Source organism: Pinus tabuliformis, chromosome 1_2 (assembly GCF_031772625.1).
Source record: "Pinus tabuliformis cultivar Carrire ecotype Pingquan chromosome 1_2, CPIR1, whole genome shotgun sequence".
Taxonomy (NCBI): Eukaryota; Viridiplantae; Streptophyta; class Pinopsida; order Pinales; family Pinaceae; genus Pinus; species Pinus tabuliformis.
The window spans coordinates 43027827-43046757 of NC_142298.1; the positions used below are offsets into that span (position 1 = coordinate 43027827).

Here is an 18931-nt window from a genome sequence, read left to right on the forward strand (position 1 = left end):
GAAGATGTGGGCATATACGGAAACTGGGCATATACGGAAGATGTGAGCATATATGGAAGATGTGCGCATATACGGAAACTGGACAGATACGGAGGATGTGTGCATATACGGAAACTGGGCATATACGGAAGATGTGCGCATATACGGAAACTGGGCATATACGGAAGATGTGCGCATATACGGAAGATGTGCGCATATACGGAAACTGGGCATATACGGAAGGTGTGCGCATATACGGAAACTGGGCATATACGGAAGGTGTGTGCATATACGGAAACTGGGCATATACGGAAGGTGTGCGCACATACGGAAGATGTGCGCACATACGGAAACTGGGCATATACGGAAGATGTGTGCATATACGGAAACTGGGCATATACGGAAAATGTGTGCATATACGGAAACTGGGCATATACGGAAGATGTGCGCATATACGGAAACTGGGCATATACGGAAGATGTGTGCATATACGGAAACTGGGCATATACGGAAGATGTGCGCATATACGGAAACTTAGCATATACGGAAGATGTGCGCATATACGGAAACTGGGCATATATGGAAGATGTGCGCATATACGGAAACTGGGCATATACGGAAGATGTGTGCATATACGGAAACTGGGCATATACGGAAACTGGGCATATACGGAAGATGTGTGCATATACGGAAACTGGGCATATACGGAAGATGTGTGCATATACGGAAACTGGGCATATACGGAAATGTGCGCATATACGGAAACTGGGCATATACGGAAGATGTGGGCATATACGGAAACTGTGCATATACGGAAGATGTGCACATATACGTAAACTGGGCATATACGGAAGATGTGCGCATATACGGAAGATGTGTGCATATACGGAAACTAAGCATATACGGAAGATGTGTGCATATACGGAAACTGGGCATATACGGAAGATGTGTGCATATACGGAAACTGAGCATATACGGAAGATGTGCGCATATACGGAAACTGAGCATATACGGAAGATGTGCGCATATACGAAAACTGGGCATATACGGAAGATGTCCGCATATACGGAAACTGGGCATATACGGAAGATGTGCGCATATACGGAAACTGGGCATATACGGAAAATGTGCGCATATACGGAAACTGGGCATATACGGAAGATCTGGGCATATACGGAAACTGGGCATATACGGAAGATGTGCGCATATACGGAAATTGGGCATATACGGAAGATGTGTGCATATACGGAAACTGGGCATATACGTAAGATGTGTGCATATACGGAAACTGGGCATATACGGAAGATGTGCGCATATACGGAAACTGGGCATATACGGAAGATGTGTGCATATACAGAAACTGGGCGTATATGGAAACTGGGCATATACGGAAGATGTGTGCATATACGGAAACTGGGCATATACGGAAGATGTGTGCATATACGGAAACTGGGCATATACGAAAGATGTGAGCATATACGGAAACTGGGCATATACAGAAGATGTGCGCATATACGGAAACTGGGCATATACGGAAGATGTGGGCATATACGGAAGATGTGCGCATATACGGAAACTGGGCATATACGGAAGATGTGTGCATATACGGAAACTGGGCATATACGGAAACTGGGCATATACGGAAGATGTGCGCATATACGTAAACTGGGCATATACGGAAGATGTGGGCATATACGGAAGATGTGTGCATATACGGAAACTGGGCATATACGGAAGATGTGTGCATATACGGAAACTGGGCATATACGGAAGATGTGCGCATATACGGAAACTGGGCATATACAGAAGATGTGCGCATATACGGAAACTGAGCATATACGGAAGATGTGCGCATATACGGAAACTGAGCATATACGGAAGATGTGCGCATATACGGGAACTGGGCATATACGGAAGATCTGGGCATATACGGAAGATGGGCGTATACGGAAACTGGGCATATACGGAAGATGTGCGCATATACGGAAACTGGGCATATACAGAAGATGTGTGCATATACGGAAACTGGGCATATACGGAAGATGTGCGCATATACGGAAACTGGGCATATACGGAAGATGTGCGCATATACGGAAACTGGGCATATACGGAAGATGTGCGCATATACGGAAACTGGGCATATACGAAAGATGTGCGCATATAAGTAAACTGGGCATATACAGAAGATGTGGGCATATACGGAAGATGTGTGCATATACGGAAACTGGGCATATACGGAAGATGTGTGCATATACGGAAACTGGGCATAGACGGAAGATGTGCGCATATACGGAAACTGGGCATATACGGAAGATGTGCGCATATACGGAAACTGGGCATATACGGAAGATCTGGGCATATACTGAAACTGGGCATATAAGGAAACTGGGCGTATACAGAAGATGTGCGCATATACGGAAACTGGGCATATACGAAAGATGTGTGCATATACGGAAACTAGACATATACGGAAGATGTGCGCATATACAAAAACTGGGCATATATGGAAGATGTGCACATATACAGAAACTGGGCATATACGGAAGATGTGTGCATATACGGAAACTGGGCGTATACGGAAGATGTGTGCATATACGGAAACTGGGCGTATACGGAAACTGGGCATATACGGAAGATGTGTGCATATATGGAAAATGGGCATATACGGAAGATGTGTGCATATACGGAAACTGGGCATATACGGAAAATGTGAGCATATACGGAAACTGGGCATATACGGAAGATGTGCGCATATACGGAAACTGGGCATATACGGAAGATGTGGGCATATACGGAAGATGTGCGCATATGCGGAAACTGGGCATATACGGAAGATGTGTGCATATACGGAAACTGGGCATATACGGAAGATGTGCGCATATACGGAAACTGGGCATATACGGAAGATGTGTGCATATACGGAAACTGGGAAAATGTTGTAAAGTGATAATTGAAAGTGGAAACACTGATAACCTTATTTCTACAAAAATGGTGGACAAGTTAGGACTAGTGAGAACAATACACCCTACTCCTTACAAAGTATCATGGTCGCAAAAAGGACATCAACTTATTGTGACAGAAAAATGCAAGGTAGAGATACAGATTGGTACTTACAAGGATGTGATATTATGTGATGTAACGCTAATGGATGTATGCCATGTGTTTCTGGGAAGACCTTGACAGTTTGATCAAAAAGCTATTCATGATGGGAGAAGAAATACTTACACTCTCGAGAAGGATGGAAATAAACACACACTACGGCCATTGAAGGATGAGGTAGACAAAGAAGCACTTGGAAACAATGTTATCATGATGAATGGGAAAGAATTGCTGCAAGAAGTCAAGAAGGATGAACAAATGCATTTTACTATCACGATGAGACCTAAGGTAATTTTAACTTCCACAAACATAGATGATTTATCTAAAGAAATCAAAACTCTTTTGAATGATTTTGTTGATATTATTGTGCATGAGTTGCCAAATGCATTGCCATCAGTCAAGAGTATTAGTTATCATATTGATCTAATACCTCAAGAAAGTTTTCCAAATAGAGCAACATACAAGTTAACTCCTCAAGAAAATGTAGAAATTGGAAGACAAATACATGAACTAATGGATAAGGGATTAATCAAAGAGAGTCTCAGTCCATGTTCTGTACCAACAATACTCAGTAAAAAGAAAGGTGGTGAATGTCATATGTGTACAGATTCCAGAGTGATAAACAAAATCCCAATCATGTATCATTTTCCTTTACCACACATGGATGATTTGATGGATTGTTTAAATGGGTCAACATATTTTACTAAGATAGACCTGAAGAGTGGGTATCATCAAATAAGGATTATAGAAGGAGGTGAATGGAAGACGGCATTTAAAACAAACAGTGGGCTATATGAGTGGTTAGTGATGCCTTTGGGACTCACCAATGCACATAGCACATTCATGAGATTGATGAATGGAGTCTTGAAAGAATATGCAGGAAATTCTGTCATTGTTTATCTTGATGATATTTTACTTTTTACTAAAAGAAAAGAACATCTGGAGCTCCTTAAGTTGGTTTTAAGAAATCTGCAGAAAGAGAAATTGCTGATAAATCTGAAGAAATGTAGTTTCATGAAAGAAGAATTAATCTATTTTGGATTTGTAGTTTCTAAAGAAGGTTTGAAAATGGATCTAGAGAAAGTCCAAGCAAATTTGGAACTGACCTATTTCAAGAAACATATTTGAGGTAAGAAGCTTTCATGGTCTTGCAAGTTTTTATAAAAAGTTTATCAGAAGTTTTAGTCAGATTTGTGCACCAATTTTTGAAACAATAAAAGAGACTAATTCGCCATTCAAGTGGACAGAAGCAGTAGACTAAAATGTTAAGTTGATGAAGAAGAAAATTATAGAGAAAACAGTCTTAGCTTTACCTAATTTTGGGAATGTTTTCCAAGTTGAAACTTATGCTAGTGGAGTTGTAATAGGAGCAGTTTTGAGTCAAGAATGAAGACCGATAGCCTACATTAGTGAGAAACTAAATTAACCTAAGAAGATGTATTCTTCTTATGACAAAGAATTCTATGTTATTGTGCAAGCTTTAAAAAAATGGAGACATTATTTGCTACCAAAGGAGTTTGTATTGTATTCTAACAATCATGCATTATAGTTCATAAACAATCAACCAAAATTTAACCAGAATCATGCCAAGTGGGTAGAGTTTTTACAAAGTTTTACTTTAGTGATAAAACACACAAGTGTTAAGTTGAACAAAGTTGTTGATGCTTTGAGCAGGGTAAATTTCATTTTGTAAGAATTAAGAGTTGGCATTGTAGGATTTGAAGAAATGGTTGATACATATAAAGATGATGCAGAATTCAAAGATATTTATGTAGTTGTACAAAATCCGGTAGTTCATAATAGAAGCCAGTGGTTAGATTATCTTATCCAAGGAGGTTTATTGTTTAAAGGTAACAAATTGTGCATTCCCAAATGTTCTATGAGGGAAAACATAATCAAGGAGAAACACAGTGGAGTATTATCTGGTCACATTAGATAAGACAAATAATTTGCGCAGGTAAATGATTTTTACTATTGGCCAAAGATGAAAACTGATGTTAAGAGATTTGTCGAGAAATGCAGGATCTTTCAGCATGCTAAAGGGAGAAGCCAAAATACAAGATTGTACCAACCATTTCCAATACCAGACCGACCATGGGATGTAATTAGTATGGATTTTGTTTTTGGATTACCTAGAACCCAAAGAGGGAATGATTCCATTTATGTTGTGATAGATAGATTTTCTAAAATGGCACGTTTCATTGAATGTAAAGAGACAAGTGATGCAACACATCTTGCCAATCTATTTTTTTCAGAAGTTGTAAGGTTACATGTATTAACTATAAGTATTGTGTCTGATAGAGATACAAAGTTTGTTGGGAATTGCTGGAGAACTCTTAGGATAAACTAGGTGCCAACCTTAGTTTTAGTTCACCATATCACCCTAAAATAGATGGACAGACCGAAGTGGTAAACAAAAGCTTGGGAAACATATTGATAAGTATAGCATATAACAATCCTAAGCATTGGGATTTAGCACTCGCTCAAGATGAGTTTGCTTATAGTGACACTCCAAACCGCAGTACTAGGATGAGGCCATTTCATATTATTTTTTGAATGAATCCAAGAGGCGCATATGAGCTCAAAAGTTTTGGAAAACAGGAGACAAGAAATGAAAATGTTGAAGAGTTTGCAGAGCAGATGCAAAGACTACAAGAAGATGTGAAAGCTAGATTGCAGCAAAGTAGCAGCAAATACAAAGAGAGAGTTGATATGATGAGGAAAGAAAAAGAATTCCAAGTGGGAGATCTAGTGATGGTATACTTGAGAAAATAAAGATTTCCTGTTGGGACTTGCAATAAACTAAAGATGAAAAAGATAGAGCCATGTAGAATTGTGAGGATGCTTTCAACTAATGCTTATGAAATTGAATTTCCAGAAGGGATTGGAATATCACCTACCTTCAATGTTGTAGATTTATATCCGTACAAGGAGACAGAGTCGGAACTATAAAAGGAACATGCAGGAGATAAAGTTCAAACTTTAAATTGGGAAGAACAAATGCCAAAGACAGTCAAGAAAGAGGTGGAAGCTATTTTGGAGAAAATAGTTACTAAAAGAACAAAAGGACATGTTTATTTTAAGTATTTAGTCAAATGGAATGGACAACCAATAAAGGATGTTAGTTGGTTGACAGCACCAAAGTTATAAAAGTATGGAGTAAATCCTAAAAGTCTGAAGGATTATTTCCTTCCTCGGGAGTCTAATGCAGGAGCATATGGACTTAGCTAGCAAAATGATTGTATGTTCACATGTTGTGGCTAACAAGAAATGAATTTCATTGACCTGAGTGGTCAAAATCAATTATAAGTAGAGAGGGTTGGAACTCTTGAATTAATCTTTATCTCAATTATTGTAATAATTAGATTATTGTATTATTTTTAGAATAGGAGATAAGTTGTTAGTATAGGTGTGTCACTAAGCTTGCAAATAGGGATTTGATTGTTAGACTATTAAAAATAGGGATCGAGTTGTAAATGAAGTTAGGATAGGATTTGATTCATAAAAGAAGAAAGAATGTAATGATAGAGATTAGATAATCGATAACATGGTGAGTAAGCGAGAGTTTTTGAGTGAGAGATAGGGTTTGAGATTGAACAGAAGTCAAACAGACTATTGTAATAGAGCCAGGAGGGCCAAGACTCTCTAATTTTGATTTTGTTGAATAATTGATTGAAGTGTGGTGTGGAAGCATTGTTCTGGTGTATAAATTCTCTTATGACTGTGTAATGGAATTCTAGACCCTAATTGGGTATTTTCCTCTGTTTAAACATTTTATTTATAATTCACAGTCAATTAGTATTAAGAGTTAATATTGAGCTTAAGCGCTAAACCTTTCCTTACGCATCTTCCTTAAAGTATGAATTAAGCACGTGGGTTGTATTTGATAAACGGGAAGTGGCATCTCATGTGCCCAAAAGATCGTAAATGGTATTTGGAAAATTCACGCAATCAACCTTAGCGGTCGACACGTAGCACAAGAAAACCACTTTTCTTGCGCACTCTCGTCCTTATATCATTCGTGCAAGAATCCACGTGAGATTACGTGACATCTACGGTGGATATCATTCAAGTAAGTTGGTGAGAGAACGATGCGATATCTATTGGATCTCGTGAAGTGAGATCAATGGCGCAGATTGAAGCTCTTAACAAAAGGGAAAGTGAGAGAAGGGCTGATAGTGATTGGTCAGATAAGCGGGACCCTCAGGGGGAAATTCCACATATAAGATCCATCAACGCGCATCTCATTGGTTACAATGTTAGCCAGTAGTCTAATTCCAAACTACCACCCCATTTTCACCAACCTCATACATCATATTTCCAACTACGTTTTTCCAAAATGTCGAAAATAGTGAAAATAGTTTTTGGAATTTACTTATATCACTGGTTGAGATTAGATAATATAAGTGAAAGAAGGTCTACTTTATTCAATGAAAATTATCATATTTCAAACTGTTACATAGTCGAATTTCATTATATATGGTTAGAAAATAGCAGGATTTCATTATATATCATTATAAAATGTTATACAATAGAATGTTATATTTTTCCTTCTCTTTGTAGCAAGATAAAAATCTTATTTTTTGAATTTTTTTATGGGAATATTTTTCTACATAAGTTTTCTCAAAATTAGGTCCAAAAATTATATAAATTTTCATAATTGTAGATATTTGTGGTTGAAGGTAAATTTTGGTAAAATAGAGGATTTTTAGGATTATGAATTGGTTTATACATACTACTAATAATAATAAATGTAATTTAAACAATGGAAAATAAAAATTTAGTTGGATTTCAAAAATAATAGTTAAAATAGTTTAGAATATAAAATGTTTTACATTTTCATTTGATTTGTAACAGCTTAGACATTTTTTTGCTGACAACTTCTGGCGGAAAAATTAAAATAATTGCTAAAATTCAAGATATTAATGTTTGAGATTACATAATAGTGATCAAATAAATATTTTTAAGGGTGATGAATTAATTTATGCATGCAAAAATGTAATTAAAGAAAGATAAAATTACATTTTTACCATCGAATGGATAGCTAGATTTCACCATTGATAGTAAGAAAAAAATAAAAAATAAAAATGTGTAGGAATTTTTGTTTTCTTTGTAATATTTTAACATTATTGTTCTTAACTTTTATTGGAGTATTTTTTCACTATTTTTTTTCATTAAAGTGCAATGGTTGTTTTTAATGGTGCTAAATCCATTTACGCATTCAAAAATGTAGTTTATAAATTGACAATTACAATGTCACACATAGTTAGATCATCATATTTTAAAGGTATAAAATATAAAATGTTTATACTTGTCTTTTTCTTTCTAGTAGTCCATATATTATACTTTTCAAACATTTTTGATTACATTTTTAAAATTGGTTTTAACAAAAATTAAGCTAGAAGAATTTTTGCAGGTAGAATTAGAATTATTCAAGAAATTAAATCCATTTATAGATTCAACAATTAAATTTAGAAAATTAAAAATTACATTTTTATCAACAAAATCATAAATCATAGCAAAATGTTTAATGGCTAGAAAACATAAAGAAAAAGAAAGTGAAAATGGACATTCTTACTTTAAAAAATAAAATATTAAATTTTTTTCTTAAAAAGGTGTAAAAAATGTGATATTAATAACATAAGTAGAATCAAATAACTTAAAAATATTAATCCAAAATTAAAAAAATATTAATTAAAAACAAAGAATACCATAAAAATTTTAATGCAATCCATGCAACTAAATGAATGATATGAAAAATTTACTCATGGGAACATAGGCTATTCCCACCCCACAAAAATCTCCATACCATTAATATTATATTCTATGCCATATGTATCACAAAGATATCCTACTCTACCAAAATCTTAGTGGGGATGTCCACATAAAAAGCAGAGTGGGGATCTTTCATATTTAAATGGCGTTTAAGATGTGTCTATGTCCACACAGGGTCTAGATGGTTTGCATGACCGAATTAATGATAATAAGATTGAAAATTTTAATAATATTAATAATTAAAATAAAAACGAAATTACATATATACCTTAAAAGTTTGAGCTCAATGATTTCATTAATAATGTAAATATTACTATGTTAATTCTTGTGTGACTTTTTCTTTAAATATTAGTAAAGGCATGGTAAATAACATTATTTTCAAAATCAATATATTAATGAAATATGCAGAAAGCCTCAATTTTCAAATTGGATATCAAAGTTACATTACATATCGAAGTTAAGATCATCTTCGAACAAAGTACAACATTCATAAGGGAAAACTAACATTCATAAACTGAGGAAAACTATCATTCATAAAGTTTCAGGACTCTAAGTCTTAGTCACTAGGAGCAGCAGTTGATCGTGACTTTCTTTCACGTGAAAGTAGCTGCGCAAACCTGCCAAATCAATACAATATTAACGGTGAAACCAATTCACATGAACCATTTTCTGTCATAAAACTTGATTTAGCAATTTTCATTGAAATTGACGTATTCAATAAGAACTAAAATGACCTGATCAATGCATCATGGTTGGTCTTCCAGTCTTGCTCTGGCGTTGGCTCATAGTAGCCCGTCTCGATATTGACACTTGAAACAGGCTTGGCCAAGAGATCGCTACCTATCGTTTTCAAGGCTTTTAGATTCTCCTCCGTCGACAGATCCAAGGAGCTAGTGTGATCTCCCAGCTGCGGTTCCTGATCACAATGAGGCATTGTGTTAGATATCTCGAATATAGATTTGTTCAACTTCGCAAAATCTATGGGTGAATTATATATGGAGGGTGCAAGAAAAGTACCTGGATTCTGAGATACATATGCATGTTAATGGTTTTGAACCAGAAGAATTCGTGAATGTCCGACATATCCGAACTTGATTGCAATAAAATATCAATTAAAGGTGATCTACCGTCCTTAGTTAACCATCCAAATAAGCCCCATTTTGCAGCGTCGGTGGCCTTGTAACGAGCTACTTTTTGTCCTGTTCCAAGAGAAAGAACCAGAAGCTTGCTAGACTCGTTCTCGATCAAATTTAAATCAATACTTTGTTTCGACAATGGTGGATTCGAATTGCGAGCGGAAATTTCTTTCAACAAATGGTTTACTGCAAGTAATGTCTGCAAGAATATGTTACAGGCCAACAAATTAATTGCGCAACCCATTAGGCAAAACTGTTACGCAGTGACTTTGAAAACTGAAATACAATTTCTTTCGACACATGGTTTACTGCAAGTAATGTTTGCAAGATTATTTTAGAGGGCAACAAATTAATTTCACGGCCCCTTACCAAAACTGTTACGCTGTGACTTTGAAAACTGAAATTTAAACCATATTGAGATGGCAATGGAAAAATATATCACCGCTACTTACCGGATCGTTAGCTGCAACTCCCCCGTCTATTAGATTGAAGTTTCTGGGATTTCCCCGGGAATCTTGTGTTTTGAAGGAATGAGGAGGAAGATATGTTGGAGCTGCTGAGGTCCCAATAGGCATGATACCATTGAAGAATTTGCCGCAACATAAAACCTATAAAGAAAACAGATGAGTACTCCAGGTGCAGACCGAATTTGAAGGGCGAGGTCATGATATTCTATCGTCTGCAACTTCATTGACAAAACAACACTGAACAGGGAATCAATATGCAAAAGAGCGGGCGTGGTTGCTGAAATATGGATGAGCGCTGAATTTTGGGCGCTTGAATTCAAATTTGAATTCGAATTCAAATGGGCTCGTTATTTGAATAAAATTAATGGCGTGATTACTTGCATTGATTACGCTGAACCGTGGAGCCTCCCGGAGTTGGAGTGACGGAGCTGCCAGAAAATGCATGTACATAGGTCATGGTATCATGCATGGATATGGGTCCAAAACATGCATCCGCCCATCCAAAACTGTCGTTACGGTGCTGCCGCTGTCAGAGGGTGTACCCTCCATAGCATTAACTTTGCTATGGAGGTGGAAATAGGAACGGCCTTTACCATACATGCTCATGCCTCTCTGTCCCGCATCCATGGTTTCTTCGGGAGCTCGAGGGCCCATCACATCAAACCTTTTCGGAGAGCCGGTGACGCACCACCTCCGCGCTGGCACCTGCTACGCTGGAGCATTTTCAAAAGAACGCTCGCGCCAAACACTCATTTGCTCCATTCACGCTCCGGTCGCAGGTCCTCTGCGACCCTCTCGAGCATACACCGCTCTCGCTCACGGCGCTGGCTCACCTCGCAGGTCCGCTCACGGTGCTGAATCCCGACCAGGTAAATTATACTCTGTAAGCACGTGATTTCTGGGTTTTGCGCCAAGAATGCATTGACACAGTGTTCAAGGACAAGAGACCAAAGCAAGATCCATATCAGATACCTTTATAGTTTCTTTCTCTTATAATATGCAACTGAATCTCTTTGTTTGAGTGTGACAGAGGCCCAAATATATATTCATAGCTAGTGAACCCAATGAAAAACAGAGGCCCAAAAATATATTCATAGCTCTTCCATTAATGGTTTAAGATATTTGGCTATGGTGTCACACAGCTGACAAGATATTTACTAAACAGGATGCCACCCAAAAATAGAAGCGTGCAGATTTCCCTCTCTTGTTCCTAACCTTTCTTCACTAAAGATGATACTGTTCAAAGTCAGAAATAATGACTGATTCCAGATAATTGTTCTCTTATGTCAGACAAACTACCACCATATACATGAATGCAAAACACTTACCTCGTTCCAAATCATTAAAAATTATCCAGTCTTGCATCTATAGACAAGTGCAGATATACTGATCAGGCGAGGTCGCTCTTCCATTTTTAATTTCCATTTTTAATCCTTTTTTTCTTAACTCTTTGATGGATTCAAAAGAGGATCAAGTGGAATGCAATGCAAAAGATAACAGGCAATGGCTGATACAAGAACCTAATCATGAACAACTATAATTGTGCGATTTCTCGGGCCTGAATCAGGGGATAGCACTGATAGTCAACCGAGTGCTCTGCAAATAAAGTCACAAGAAAATACCCATGTAACATCTGAAACCCAAAGGATTGTGTTCAGTGCTCTGCAAATAAAGTCACAAGAAAATACAGATGCTTTCATCTGAAACTCAAGAAACTGTGCTCAGTTTTTATCCACAAAAATGATGTAACTAATGAGCATAAGAACTGCCATCTTATAGCTCACTGAATCTCTGTCAGCAAGCCTTGACATTGGTCTTAATTTAATGTCTTGCCCCGGTAAACTTGATATATTGAAATTAGGTATTTTAGGAATTAGAGCAAGGATGAGGAGGAGAGGATTATCCATTACTAGCAAAATTGTGCAGAGGCACTGGATTTGTCTGTTCTGATCTCAGTGATGAAATTTGCGGGCTATCAATGCCTTGTGAAAATATACCTGAAAAGTATTTTAGAAACAAACATTAATTTCCCCATTGATAAAATTCTCAAGGCCAACATAATAATACTGAACATATTGTAACCTAAATGCTCACCCTTACAACATTTATATGTTCAGAGATTTAGACCTAATGAAAACTGAAAAATACAAAAGCATAGCAGAACTCAATAGTTAGGCAAGCAGTCAGATGAGGGGAAACAGAAAGAATAAGATCATGAACAGAAAACTGAATCGGCTTCTCTAGGAAAACTTAGATTAAGAGGGAGCCAAAATTACATCAAAGAACAGCAAGGTGATGGATGCTAAGGTTCCCCTCCACCTATTTCATAGAGGCCTATGTGGAATGTGCAAATGATATGACTCCAACCTACAATCTGATGATCACCCACCGGTTCAAATCTACCACCCACTAGCTGCTAGAACATCCATGAGAGATGATTTAACGTCTGACACATCAATTAGAGTAACTTCTCTACTTATCGAACACTTCAAATTTGTAAGATTCCGAATGAAAAGTGACAAAAAAAATTAATCGTGGCCAAGTTTAAGAGAAATTCAAGGTCATTTGATCTAAATGGAAAAGAGAAAAAGATGAAAATAAAGCTATAAAGTTCAAAACTAAAACTTGTTAAGAAAAATGGGAAAAGCAGACCCACCATAAAAGAGCAAACCCTTACACAAGTCGTCTAACTATATCACCCAACACACTACACTTACCAGGTTCTGTCTCTTCTATTGAAAAACCCTACTTTAGGCAAATTGGAAGAAAGCCGGCTTTCGTCCTTTCACAGAATTGCAGTAAGAGAATAAATCATACTACACCTTGGGATAAAAGTAGATTTGAGAAGACACCTTGGGATATGCATATTTAATTTGGAAATAAACTAGAGAAGACCATATCTACTCAAAAGCAGATTTGAGAAGACACATAGGGATATGGATATTTAATTTGGAAATAAATTAGAGGATACCATATCCTATCCAAAATTAAATTCGAGAAGACAACTTGGGAATTGAATAATAACAATAATAAAAGTCATATAAGTAAAATAAAATTACAGTTTCACCAATATTTCTTAATAATTATGAGTTAATATTTTAGGTTAATTAAAAACTAATAAAAGTTAGCATGATAGGATCAAGTAGGGCATTACAATAAATTAACAATCACACATGCATAATTAAACATTAACCCCTCTAACTCGAATTTACTGAGCTAATTCACTGACAAGAGCCATGTCACCTCAGTTAATTGCCTCCAAATTGTTTGCTGATATGGAAATTTCATACTTTCTAAATTTGATTAAGGCTAATCCAAAACCATAAAAGCAAATTAAGACTGCACCAGAATTAAGATGTAAATATAGTTTTGTTGGATAAATTCTAAAAACAACAAATTAGGACAAGAATTAAGTATAATTTTGTTAGATAAATTCTAAATCATTTAGACCTAATTTGTGAGTATTTTTTTCCTATAATACTAATAATAAATAAATAATGTAAAGACATAGATTAACATAATAAGTATTAAAATAAGGTATTAATTTTTCTATTAAATTTTATAAATGATGAAAATTTAAAAAAAAATTATTTTTATAAATTTATTTTTACCAATATAACTTATATATATAGTTTGTTATAAAATTTTTAACAAAATTAAATATCTAAATCTAATTTTGAATAATGATAACCAAAGATGAAACAAATTCAAAATTACAATTTTTCCTTAGCAATTTTTAAATGTAAATAATATTTTCACTTGGAGAGACTTTATTCCTTTCTATGCATGATTGATGCATAGCTAAAATGCATACATCTTTCAACGGGACTTTATTCCTTTCCATGCATGATTGATGCATAGCTAAAATACATACATCTTTCAACACACATTTCATGTATAAGTGCATCGATTTCAATTTTATATATAGAAAGCCCTTAAATATTAATTAAAATTAAATTTATAATAAAATTAACATAAAAATTATATTAATAAAAATAATATAAAAAAATATATTTTTAATTATTTACCATTTTAAAAATTTAATATATTATTTTAATACTTATTAAATTAATCTACTTTTTTAGATTATTTATTTTCTATTATAGAAAAGGGATACTCACAAATTAGGCCCAGATCCAACAAAACTCTACTTGCATCTTAAGTATAGTCCAGTCCTGACTTGCTTTTATGATTTTAAGTTTATCAAAACACAATAATACTTACATGTTAGTCCCCCCTCAATTTGTTTTTGTGGATTGGTTTTACATGATTCAGTCTTATGATTTAGCAACATATTAAATTTCAATTTGTTTTTCGAATATTGGTTTTACATGATTCAGTATTATGATTTAGCAAACATATTAAGTTTGAATGTTGTTTATTTTTATATTAATTGAAATGTATTTTAATTACAAATTTATTAGCTTTCTGTATAGTAAGAGTTTATAACTTTTAGAATAATAAGTTTCTATTTTTTATTTTTTTAATTCATAAAAGTTTCCTTCTTTTTTTTAGGGTACATAATACATCTACCGTAAAAAAAATTTACGGTTCTTTAACATATATAAAAATCCATGTCGAATGGCAGAGTCATCGAGGAAATGGGAGTCGTTTGAGAAATGAATGGCATGCTTTGAGAAATGAATGGCATGCTGAAAGGTGAAGGCGAGATGATGATGCATCGTGTATGGTAGACATTATTACAATTTATGACAATGCTCCTTCTCCCTGAAGGAGACACGCCACTAAAATTTAAATGATACTTCAATTTGCTTCACACCTTTTTAGTATTGAATAATCACTTCATGGAAAATGAGAGTCCGTCAAAAGTTCACATCTCCCATTCACGTGTAGATCGTTTGAGGATCAAGTTGACTAATATTTCCATTATTTAATGGAATACATGACAAATGAAAACGTTAAATATTACGATACATACAAACAAGGGGTTGAGGATCCACTTGACTAATATTTCCATTATTTAATGGAATACATGACAAATGAAAATGTTAAATATTACGATGCCTTTACTGAAGCGGAGGAATTGCTCATAATTAAAAGTGGCTAAAATCTGGGTAAAAAAATTTCAAAATCTTGTAAAGGCAGTGTTTGAATAAAATGAATTCAACATCATCAAAAAATTTTTTAGAACACCTAAAATTTTGAAATTTAACAACTATAACTTGGATTTACAAAAATTATTGCCAAATTTTCTCAAAATATGACCAGAATTTCCATAATTTTCGGAGCAATTCCTGCCAATAGTTAAACTACTGCTACAAATAACAACCCCCATGAAATTGGCAATCACTGCTTCCTCGTCAATAGAGAAGGTACGTGCTTGCTGATTTGTTTTCCGATCATGAAATTTGCTTTTACCAAGATTATTGGATTGCTAATTTTAAGGCAATGTTCTATTTCTATATTAGATCAAGGCAATGTTAATTTTTTTTTTTAATATGGATAATGGATTCCCGTTGTTTTTGGCTCTTTGCATGGAAAATTTTAGGGGTTAATGTTCGCCCAGTGGGCTAATTTTCCATGATTTTTCCACAAAAAAGATTCGCCAATTTCCAATTTTATAAAAGACGATTCTCCCAAATTTTAGAATATAAAATTATTTTACCTTAAAAATCGCCAACATTATATAGAGACTATATATAAAATAATTATAAATTTGATTAATTTTACAAATATATCAATAAACATTTATAATTTGCATATTAGGGATTAGTGAGATTCGCCAATGTTTTAAACTTCAAGAAAATTTTCCATCCTTAAAATTTTCCTTGGCCTCTTTGGGTAATTTCACGGGATAAGTATACTGCCCCCTTCATCCATTCATTTGAACGTGGATTTGCGTGGATCTTTCTCTAGTTGGGGGTGACTCGAGCATCTCAGCTCGATAACGTGTTTTCATGCTTCTGCGAGAACAACCATACACGACTTTTTAGAGCTTATATTTACTGCAAATCGTTGGTCTGCCATTAATGGGTTCCACCGAGACGTTGTTGGCAAGAAGAAATGAAATTCAGGTGGTGATACTGCCATCGCCAGCACAGGGCCACCTTAATCAGTTGCTTCACCTTTCAAGGGCCCTCGCTGCACGAGGTCTAAATGTACTGTTTGTCACTACTTCTACCCATATCAATCAAGCTCTACATCGCGTTAGGGGATGGGATCCTCAGAACTTCCTCATTCGTTTCCACGAATTACCCATGCCCTCCTTCTCAGAAGAGCTGCCAGATCTTGAAAACAAGGAGCACACATTTTATTCCTCTCTTAGAAGCCATGGAAAATCTCAGGGAGCCTTTCGAAGATCTGATAAGCAGTCTGGGTCCGAATAGAGTTGTGATTGTGCACGACCCGTCGCTCGGGTGGGCTCAGACCGTGGCTGCCAAATATGGCGCCCCGGCCTACGTTCACAATTGCTTCAGCGCCTATTTCTACGCTATGAAAGAAGCGGGGCGCGGACATCCGGATTGCGTTGTGTCCCAGAAAAGGTGCCTTCCACAGAGATGGCTTGATTTCAAATCTCGGCAGCCAGACTATCTACACCTCGCGGCAGGGTATCTTATCAACAGTTTCCGATCTCTGGAATCCCAATTCATGCGGGAAGATTACTGTGAGAAGCCGCTGTGGGCCATCGGTCCTCTTCTTCCTCAATCTGTGTGGATTGGTACGAAGGATAGTACTAGTTCGGATGTTGAAAGTTGCTTGAAATGGTTGGACGCCCAACATCCGGCTTCGGTTGTTTATGTTTCTTTCGGTTCAGCGTCTTCTTTAACTCGGCAACAACTTCAAGAATTGGCTCGAGGGTTGGAGGCGACTCAGCGGTCGTTTCTTTGGGTTGTTAGGGTCGCGGACAGCGCCCGTTTCACGGCGTCGGATGAAGCGCGGATGGATTGGATTAGCGAGCTGCTTCCGGAAGGGTATGAGCGTAGAATTGCTGGACGCGGGTTTTTGGTGAGAAACTGGGCTCCCCAACTTGATATCCTAGCGCATAAGGCCACGGGAGGGTTTGTAACGCACTGTGGATGGAATCCGACGTTGGAAAGCATCAGCGCTGGGGTTCCCATGGTGGCTTGGCCTCTGCATTCCGACCAATTTGCGAACTCGATTCTGGTGGCCAGGGAGCTGAAGGTGGGCGTGGAAGTGAAGAAGTGGACGAAGGCGGATGAGACTGAGTTGGTGATGGCGGAGGAGGTGGAGAAGGCGATTGAGCGAGTGATGGGGGAAGATGGACAGGGAGTGGAAATGAGGAGGAGGGCCAAGGAACTTGGAGTGGCCGCCCAGAGGGCCGTGGCAGAGGGAGGATCATCGTGGAAGGAGTTGGAGTCGTTTATCAATCATTTTACTTCAAAACTGAATGAAGGAAGTAATGATTGAGAGCGTTGGCGGCTATGCTCAGGATTTTGCTTCTCGCATATGCGAAATCCTTCTTCAGGGAAAGGGGTTCAAAGTCTTCTTCTGTATCACCAGTGAAAACTAGATTAGATATTTATGGTTGTAAATTTCTAAACATTTGTTCTGTTATAATAATAACGGCATTCGTTGGAAAGACACTGGGTTATCTTTCACTATTGCCAAGCCGCTGCAGTATAATCTGATATTGCTAAATGGCTGTAGTATAATCTGATAATGGGGAATTTTTCCCTTATTCCAAATGGCCTAGTGTAATCTTCCCTGACGATTGAGTGCAGAGGATTTATGGCAGTTTTGAATCTATGAACACAAACTTTGAAACATGGAAAAATTGGATTCAAAATCTCTTTATAACACTGGTGAAAAAATAGTATATATAACTGTATAAAGCCCTAAAATATTCACGATGAACAACGACAATACGTTGAAAGATAGTGCAACAGTTTTTCAGTTTTCACTATTGCCAAATCACTTTACTGTAATCTGCTACCCTTGCCAAATCGAAAACTGTGGTCACCTAACAGAATGAAGTGTAATCTTTCAAGATGATCAATAACCATTGAGTGTAGAACACGGGTGTGGCTATTTGTACCTTAATTATTGAGGGTTGAACACCGATTCGTAAATCAATTTCAAATATCAAAATTCCAAAGATCAATTTGGTGATGAGATTTGATTTCCTATTGTTTGTATGGTAACGTTTTTAATTTTTTTTTTCTTTGAGTAGTGTATGAATAGCTAAATGGTTTTGCATAAAAAAAATTTCGAACCAAGAAAATTGGATTAGTCTTTCTATACCACAGGTGCACTGCAAATTTGTGTATATAGATATCATTTTTGAAACCTTTGAAATTTGTTCACACATTCCACTGAATGATACTGGGATAGTCTTTCCTTATTACCGATTTGCTTCACTGTAATTTTCCCCTATTATCAAATGGTGTCAGCGACTGACAGTCTGCGTAATTTTCCCCTATTATCAAATGGTGTCAGCAACTCACAGTCTGCAAAGCGCTAAGTGTCAGCAACGAACAATGCAATTTACCTTGC

General features: G+C 36.3%; 1 protein-coding gene and 1 pseudogene across 1 annotated transcript; one reads left to right on the forward strand and one right to left on the reverse strand.

Annotated features, from left to right (window-relative positions):
- Window positions 1-9409: 9409 nt before the first annotated feature.
- LOC149204321 (patatin-like protein 5) lies at window positions 9410-11083 on the reverse strand. Its single transcript, XM_089397095.1, has 5 exons — window positions 10943-11083; window positions 10442-10597; window positions 9871-10188; window positions 9588-9769; window positions 9410-9470 (listed from the first exon to the last, which is right to left on the reverse strand). The coding sequence occupies exons 1-5, from the start codon at window positions 11081-11083 to the stop codon at window positions 9410-9412; spliced, it is 858 nt and encodes a 285-aa protein (XP_089253221.1).
- A 5361-nt stretch (window positions 11084-16444) lies between these two features.
- Window positions 16445-17849, forward strand: LOC149204322 (zeatin O-glucosyltransferase-like; annotated as a pseudogene).
- Window positions 17850-18931: the final 1082 nt, after the last annotated feature.

Excerpts from the sequence above, each read along its gene's own strand:
- LOC149204321 (XM_089397095.1), bottom strand. The coding sequence starts at position 11,083 with ATGGATGCGGGACAGAGAGGCATGAGCATGTATGGTAAAGGCCGTTCC. Across the intron at positions 10,598-10,942 it reads TTTTGGATGGGCGGATGCAT|GTTTTATGTTGCGGCAAATT; the intron begins GTTTTGGACCCA and ends TTTTCTTTATAG. Across the intron at positions 10,189-10,441 it reads GAGTTGCAGCTAACGATCCG|ACATTACTTGCAGTAAACCA; the intron begins GTAAGTAGCGGT and ends ATATTCTTGCAG.